We start from the raw sequence: 8,686 nt of genomic DNA, 5'->3' as shown, positions 1-8,686 counted from the left end.
ATCCTACTGACACTCCCCATTGATGTATTTATAAACATTAATGAGGTCACCCCTCAGCCTCCTCTTCTCCAAGCTAAAGAGACCCAGCTCCTTCAGCCTCTCCTCATAAAGGAGATGTTCCACTCCCTTCAGCATCTTTGTGGCTCTTCAATGGACTCTCTCAAGCAGTTCCCTGTCTCTCTTGAGCTGAGGGGCCCAGAACTGGACACAATATTCCAGATGTGGCCTCACCAGGGCAGAGTAGAGGGGCAGGAGGACCTCTCTCGACCTATTAGCTACTCCCCTTCTAATACACTCCAGGATGCCATTAGCCTTCTTGACCACGAGGGCACATTGTTGGTTCATGGTCATCCTGCTGTCCACTAGAACCCCCAGGTCCCTTTCTCCTACACTGCTCTCCAGCAGGTCAGTCCCCAGGCTATACTGGTTCTTGGCGTTATTCCTTCCCAGATGCCAGACTCTACACTTGCACTTGTTGTATTTCACAAAATTACTTCCCTCCCAACTCTCCAGCATGTCCAGGTCTCTCTGAATGGCAGCACAGCCTTCTGGGGTGTCAACCACTCCTCTCAGTTTTGTGTCATCAGCAAACTTGCTGACAGTTCTCTATAATCCCCCATCCAGGTCATTGATGAATATATTGAACAGCACTGGTCCCAGTACTGACCCCTGAGGGATCCCACTAGATATAGTCCCAAAAGGAAGTTCATATTTTTTTATTTGTTTCTAGATGTAATTTTTCATATCTCTCACATACTTGCATTGGAGTGGGTGGAATGTTATCTAATACCTAGTTGGGTGCTTGGTATGTTCAGAAATGTTTTTTATGATCTTGGCTATAGCAAGAGCTTTTAGATGAAATATTAGAAATATCAAATCTAAGATTAGTATTGCAAACACTGAAATCATGGAACTAATGTTGTGTGAATAACAACCTTTTTCTTGTACAGCAGTACTCAGTCGTCTTTGCATTTGGTGATGGAAGTCAAAAATTTTTAAACTGAGATTTCTGAATATATAAAATATATTCAGTAAGATTAACACCAATTTTGAAATACAGCAATTTAAAGTTAAAGGATAAAATGTTTTTTTCTGCAACATTTACACTGAAGTTATTAATTTTTTTCATTATTCATTTTCTCCAGCTGTAGCACTTTGTGAGTCCTATATAAATGCTCTATAAAAATATATATAAAGTCATATTTTTTTTTCCTAAAATGTTTTTGCAAGAAAAAGTCAATCTAATTCTAATTGATGTTAGAAGATCTGGTCTGAAGGCTTTTCCTCATTGGGATTCATTACAATTTATTTTTGATACCACAGGTAGCATATTTTTCATAGTTTAGTTGTAATTAAGAAGTGCCATCTCATGAACAACTCTTTCATGTAAATAAAAAACTATGCACATTATTAATCCTCTCAATATAAATACTACATTTAAGACTGTGTATTTGGGTAAGCTTTTTACCCAGAGACCTAAGCATCTGTTTTTAAAAACTAACCGCTGTTCACCCCATCTGTTCAATAATCCAGAATAATTTACTTTTTCTCTTTTCTTCCTAAATACAAATTACTTGGATGTCATAATATTCACTGCAAGATTAGTTTTAGTATGAACCAGTAATACAGTGAAGGCATTTTCCCTACTGTTCTGCAGATGTCATACTACCCCGTAAAATGTGCATGCTTTAGTTTCTACAGAAACTGAAAACAACTATCTGCAAATGTCTTTTCTTCAGTGTAAATAACATTGTCTTCCCTTCCTTTTCCTCAGGTGCCTATCCAAGACTCTCACTGAGCTTCAGGTTGAAGAGAAATATTGGATATTTTATTCTTCAAACCTACATGCCCTCCATACTGATTACCATTTTATCATGGGTGTCATTCTGGATCAATTATGATGCATCAGCAGCAAGAGTTGCCCTCGGTATGTGCTAAGAGTGAGTGGGACATTCAAATGTCAGACTGAAAGTAGCCTTCAGAGGTTGTTAAAGGCTGCAACATGGTGTCAATGTTTTGATATTCCAAAATAATTTACGTCAAAATCATACCATCCAGTATTGCCTCAATAGTGATACGTTTTCCCCTGCATGCAGGAATGTAGCTACCGCTAAATCTCTGGCATGAGCTGCTCATGCAGGTCCCAGCCTTGTCCTCATCAAAGTCAATGCTGCTGTCAGTAGCTTCAGAGAGGGGACCAGCTCCGGAACCATACTCCAAGGGTTTGGCGTGGGCTCTAAGTCCAGCTCGGTGGGGGAAGACAAGTGTGGCTCCGAGCCTTCTCCTGAGGTCCCGGGTGCTTCAACTGGCAGTGGCAGGAACTGACCTCAAGAACCGTGTGCCAGGCTGGAGCGCAGGGGCACATCAGCTATCAACCATGATATCCCGCCTAACTCTCAGAATGTACGGTATGCTGAGTGCATTTTTATGAGAACTTAAAGTTTCATTTACCTCATGATAGAAAAACATGGATTTGGCACAGGTTGGTGATCCCTGTCCAAGACTTTTTCAGATCAGAGTGTCCTTTAGATAGAGGAAGGTGGCTTCAAAACATCTCACAGGAAATATTTCACCTGTTGCACAAGTACACTCAGGGATAGCTATAGACAAGGAAGATTAAATAGATCCATAAATTCTTAAGACTACTGCTGCCTCTCATCTCATGCCTAATAGTGTGTTCAACCCTGTGCTTCCCAATGGTACGTACCTCCTGCAATCTTCCTACCCAAAACTTCCTGCCCAAGCCTATGGCCTCTAACTTCCTGCTATACTCTCTTCTCAAAACAGGAACAAATTCCTCAGTTCCCTTATTTTTAAATATACACTGCAGCAAACTGCCACTCCAACCCATGTCCATGTGATTCCTCATTTCTGTACCCCATACTTCCCAAGACCCCACATACCAAAGCAGACTGGGCAGCCGCAGCTGTACTTTTCTGCTATAACTGCAGTTACTGTGCAGTAATTCTACAGATACTGTGGATTATCTGGTGTATATGGGCATGACACAATCTGGTGTTACCACTTAGCAGCTACTGCATGTTCCGCAGGTCACAGATAAACAGTGGCTTAACAGAAGGTGGGACATAAAGTCCAAACAGCTCAGATGTATTCATAAATTAACTACTGGGTACCAAAGATCCACCCTGTAGACATTATGACTGAGTGAGGGGAGCACTTCAGACATATCAGTCAGCATCTAGATTTTTACATACTGGCCAGAACTGCAGAGAACAGATGGTTAGACAGAAGTTCCCAAACCTGGTGACATTCCATGCCCTTCTATAATGGGTTGATGCAGTTTTCCCTTGTTTAAGGAGCAGGGCTGTCTCACACGGCCTATTTCTGTGTAGCACAAGTTCATCAAGTACTGTACTGTGGTAACACAAATATTAGAACAAAAGTCAGAGCACATTCAAAGCAAGCTCAGGAGCACAGGCATTCTATTTCCGATTGACAGAAAGTACTTTTGAGAGGATAAATATCCACCTAATAGGTTCTTCTGATAAAACAAGTAGAGCCTTGGTTATTATGTCTTTTATCACCTGGTGTTTGTATAATGGAGTTCAGTACCATGGGTCTAATCCTATGTTCCTTTGTATAGACGCTTTTATGAGTATGAAGCTGATATGAAATAGTATCATAGTTTAAGGCCAATATAGCACCTTTGGACATACATAACTAGCTCTGAAAAGCTCATTTCAGAGGAGGATAAGGCCTGCTCGCTTAGGTACTAGAGGAAGACTCCCTGTACAATTGTTAGGGACATGGAGACAAGCTTAACACCTACAGGAATTCTGTGTTCTTGGCAAGAGCCTGGTTTTAGTTCGTTCACTTCCGTGTTTTGCTCCTGTCCCTGGTCCCACACTACACATGCTGTCTGTGATCCAGGCTGCACTGAACCAAGTACTTCCCTTGAGAAAAACCCAGGCGTGGAGCCAGGTCATTCCAGAGACTATGTCATAGAGACACTGCAGGTAGAGGCTAGTATAGGGCTGATTTGAAATATTAAAAAAAAATTAATATTTGAAATATTCAAAAACATAAATTCTGTTTAAATTCAGTTTTTGCTAGTTAGCCCTAGAAGTTCCTACAGTCCCTTGAGTGAGGAGAAAATATTCTCAAGATTTCGCACTTTGAGGAAGAGCTGTAATCACAAGAATATCCTGTTTTTATATGTTAGGTGTATCAGCTGCTTGTCACCCAGCTGTGCTTTAAAATAAATTATTGATCTTCAGAAGGACATTTGCCTGCAGGGTGTCAGTAGAATCTCCCCGGGGACATACTTCCTTTTGGTTACTTTTAGCCACCTTTCTATTCAGTGTGCTTAACCTTCTGTATCACCAAGACAGCCAACAAACTCTCTTCATGTGGTGTTTAAGGACTTATCTCAGGAATTGAGATTACCACCTGGGAACAGACACCGAAAGTATGGGCTTTGTAACACCCACTGGGAGGCTTCAAAGTCCCTTGTTGACCTAGGCTTTGGTAAGCATCTGTGGGGTGCTACTAAGATGCCAAGGGTGTGTTAAAAGGAATCTGTGGGATTTCTGATATGAAAATCAATTTGATCTTAGGTAACATTTGGAATCCCTTATGAGGAGCAAGAGCAGGTAATCCTACAAAGGAAGAAGCAAATTCAGTCTAAAGAAATGCTTTGGCTGCAAATGTATGATAGTGTTTGCTGCAGTCCTCCAACTTTCTCACCTTTTCACCTTTTGCTGGTACAGATGCTTTCTAGAGATTTCGTCAAAGTTTCTTTAGGTAAAAATATTGTGTCAGCTATGGTCCTTAATTTTACTGCATGGCTCTATGAGTTATACTCAATATAGTTTTTAAATAAGACGATGCTATGCATCTCTGCTGTATTTCAAGCCATGAAACATCTGACATCAACATACACTTGTTTCACAGTCTAGAGGAGAGGCACTGAGAACCACATGATGCTGACCCACTAAATACATGCAATACTTGTTAGAGAACCTCATAGGCTACTAGTTGTAGTGGTTTGAGCCTGGCCAGTGGCCAGGTGCCCACACAGCTGCTCTATCACCCCTCATTCTCTACTCGACAGGGGGAGAAAATATATCAAAGGGCCCATGATTTGAGATAAGGACAGGGAGATCACTTACATTTATTGTCCTGGGCAAAACAGACTTGATTTGGGGGAAATTAGTTAAATTTATTAAAAGAACAAATCAGAGAAGAGTAGTGAGAAATAAGAAGAAAACAGATCTTAAAAAATAACACCTTTCCTCATCCCTCCCTTCTCTCCGGGCTTAACGTCAGTCCCAGTTTATCCACCTCCTTCCCCTGAGAGGTGCAGGAGGACAGGGAATGGGGGTTACTGTCAGTTCATCTGATGTTGGTTCCACCACTGCTTCTTCACTCCAGAGGAGGACTCTTCACACTTCCCCTGGGCCATTGTGGGGTCCCTCTCACACTCTCTTCTCCAACATGAGTCCTCTCATGAAGGGCAATTTGTCACAAACTGCCCAACGAGAGCCATCTCATGAGGGGCAATCCACCCCAATGTGAGAGAGCTTCGCACTCTCTTCTCCGGCGTGAGTCGTCCCACAAAGGGCAATCACAAACTACCCAACGTGACACACCTCATGAGGGGCAACCCACCCCTCGTGAGTCTGAGGTGCAGTCCTTCAGGGGAACCTGCTCCAACGTGAGTCCCCTGCGGTGTCACAGAAGTCCCACCAGCCAACCTGCTCCAGCATGGACATTCTTCTTTTCTATGGGCTACAGGTTCTGGCAGCAACTTACTCCAGCACGGGCTTCCCATGGGCCACAAGCCCCTTCAGGCATTCACCCGCTGCGATATAGGGTCCTCCACAGGCTACAGGTGGACATCTACACCCCATCACCATCATGGGCTGCAGTGGGACAGCCTGCCTCACCATGGTCTACACCACATCCTGGGAGACTCTCTGCTCCGGCACCCGGAGCTCATCCTCCCCCCTTCCTTCTTCACTGACCTTGGAGTCTTCACATATTCTCACTCTTCTGTCTCTCTGCCAGCTGTTGTGTGGCACAGTTCTTTTTTCCCTGTTTCTTAAATGTGTTTTCACAGAGCCATTCCTCTCCTATCATGTTGCTGTTAGGCTCAGCCTGGGCCAGCAGCAGGTCCCACTTTGGAGCCGGCTGGCATTGACTGTATCAGACTCAGGGGAAGCTTCTAGCAGCTTCTTGCAGAAGCCACCCCTACAGCCCCCCTGCAACCTAAACCCAGCCAGGCAAACCCAATACTGTTCCCTGCAGTGACATAGTTTACACCAGCAGCTCGATTTTGAGTTATAGTGTCTTTCTTTCCTATCTCTTCAAGTAAAAGCAAATGTGCTTTATAATATGGCACCAGTTTTCTTTCATTCTTTATTTTAGTTCTGCCTGCGTTTTAATGACTGCTTACAATCTGATGGTATAATTATGGAATGAGAGAAAATAGTAATGGAAGGGACCTATTAGAATGGCTTGCCTTTTCTAGCAATGTAGAATTATTCCACAAATCAGTGTTTTCAGCCATTTGTGATTTGTGATTCCCATAAAACTTCGAGCAGATACAGACCCTGCAGTTTTTGAATTCAATGAGATTGACAATAAATTTGCTTTTCTTATCACCTTTCTGAAACAGTGCTCTGTAATATATTTTCAGGTACCATGCCCATCCTTAGGTAAATAATTGAGGGTTTGACATACCTCACTGATTTTTCTAGGTGCTTTATTAGTGTCTAGTTGGTCGCTATAAAAATTCTGCTCTCCCTCCTTGGCTTTTTGTTTCCACAAATGCACACACCTGTCTGCCTCTCACTGGTCGTCTCACATCTTTCTGAGTAAGTATAAGATCACTGCTCTCAACTAGTGACCTCAAATCCTTCATCTGTATTGTCCTTTCCTGAAATAGGTGTCCGAAACAGCTGGTATAAAAAACTGCTCTAGAAAGCTACCTGTCTCTCTCCATCTACTACAGGGGGGCCGCTACAAACCTAACTCCAACTAGGTGCTTAACTCCTAGAAATTTAAAACTGTGTGAGAGGAATCTTTTTACCATCTATGTGAACACCCTGCCTTAATATGTGCACATGGTATGCTTGGAGTTGTAAGATACGTGCTCTTTTTCCTTTTGTATAGGAATTACAACTGTGCTGACTATGACAACAATCAACACTCATCTGCGAGAGACTTTGCCTAAAATTCCATATGTTAAAGCCATTGACATGTATCTTATGGGCTGCTTTGTATTTGTCTTCTTGGCCTTACTTGAATACGCCTTTGTCAACTACATTTTCTTTGGAAAAGGCCCTCAAAGGCAGAAGAAACTTGCAGAAAAAACAGCAAAGGGAAACAACGATCGCTCAAAGTTTGAAGGCAACCGGGTAGGATTCTTTAATCTATATATAGTCTCTCTTCTTTTATTACAAAAACTAACACTATGAAATAAACAAAAAAAGACTGCATAAAAGCATCAGCAACCACATCTTCTTTTTGTGGATAAACTTTGGCATTTCTGTATTTTAGAACCTACATAGAAAAATATATTTAGGCATACAGAAATGGAACTGAGTATGATCTGCATGACAAGTAACTGTAAGAAGAAGAAAACAATGGGAGTGCAGTTAGTTTGAAAATAAAGGCTCAGGTCTGTAAAGGCATTTTTTTAATCTAAATCAAATATAAAATAACTATGATTTAATTTAAGTACCTACATAGGGGAGTCCAGGATCTGAGTTTACTTTTTCTCAATTCAGTTAGAGCAGATGCATTTAGTATGGGAGAGAACAGATAAAGGATTAGTTCTGCCATGCTAATTAATTAGCTAGCACAGCTGAACCACTGTGTGTGGCATCATCATCTGCTGCTGTTTAAGACCAGCAAAAAATTATGATTCCTAGAGAACCTTTCAGGTTGATTTCTGAAGCACAGTATTGGCATGGTCAGTGCTGATTACAATCCAGCCTGTTTCCTTTCCTGGCGTATTACTTCATCCAATTAATATCTTTTTTTTTCCTTTTGCAAGAAAAATTCAAGGTATTCAACACTATGTGATGTTAGCAAGACATGTCAGTTTTAATGCTAGGCCACTCTCCATCATCTTTGGTAATTCATGGGCAACAAGAGAGGTGCCTGAGGACTGGAGGAAAGCAAATGTCACTCCAGTCTTCAAAAATGGCAGGAAGGAGGACCCAGGTAACCAGGCATACCTCGATCCCTGGACAGGTGATAGAACGACTTATCCTTGGCACTGTCTCTAGGCATATTAAGGATAAGAGGGTCACTAGGATCAGTCAGCATGGCTTTCCCAAGGAGAAGTCATGTTTGACCAGCCTGATAGCCTTTTATGAAGATGAAACCATGTGGATAGATGGTGGCTGTGCAGTGGAGGTGATTTATCTGAATTTTAGTAAAGCATTTGACACTGTCTCCCACAGCATCCTCATAACTAAACTGAGGAAGTGTGGTCTGGATGACCAAGTAGCGAGGTGGGTTGTAAACTAGTTGAAGTGAAGAAGTCAGAGAGTTTTGGTCACCAGAAGGCTGTGCTACCATTCAGAGAGACCTGGACAGGCTGGAGAGTTGAGTAGGGAGAAATTTTGTGAAATACATCAAGGGCAAGTGTAGAGTCTGGCATATGGGAAAGAATAACCCCAAGTACCAGTACGGGTTGGGGGGTGAAATGTTG

At 42.1% G+C, this 8,686-nt stretch overlaps 1 protein-coding gene across 1 annotated transcript in view; it reads left to right on the top strand.

Moving 5' to 3' along the window:
- The window catches only part of LOC104270518 (gamma-aminobutyric acid receptor subunit beta-3), a 21,555-nt gene extending 14,113 nt beyond the window's left edge, over nt 1–7,442 (top strand). Inside the window, exons 4-5 of the mRNA XM_009864908.1 lie at nt 1,775–1,927; nt 7,138–7,442. Of these exons, the coding sequence (XP_009863210.1) occupies nt 1,775–1,927; nt 7,138–7,442 (458 nt within the window). The remainder of the gene's footprint in view (nt 1–1,774; nt 1,928–7,137) is intronic.
- The last annotated feature ends 1,244 nt before the right edge of the window (nt 7,443–8,686 follow it).

The sequence above is a fragment of the Apaloderma vittatum genome, unplaced genomic scaffold (assembly GCF_000703405.1).
Source record: "Apaloderma vittatum isolate BGI_N311 unplaced genomic scaffold, ASM70340v1 scaffold6772, whole genome shotgun sequence".
In the NCBI taxonomy this organism is placed as follows: Eukaryota; Metazoa; Chordata; class Aves; order Trogoniformes; family Trogonidae; genus Apaloderma; species Apaloderma vittatum.
Note: the sequence above shows the minus strand (reverse complement) of the source record. Positions and strands in the feature narration are given on the sequence as shown.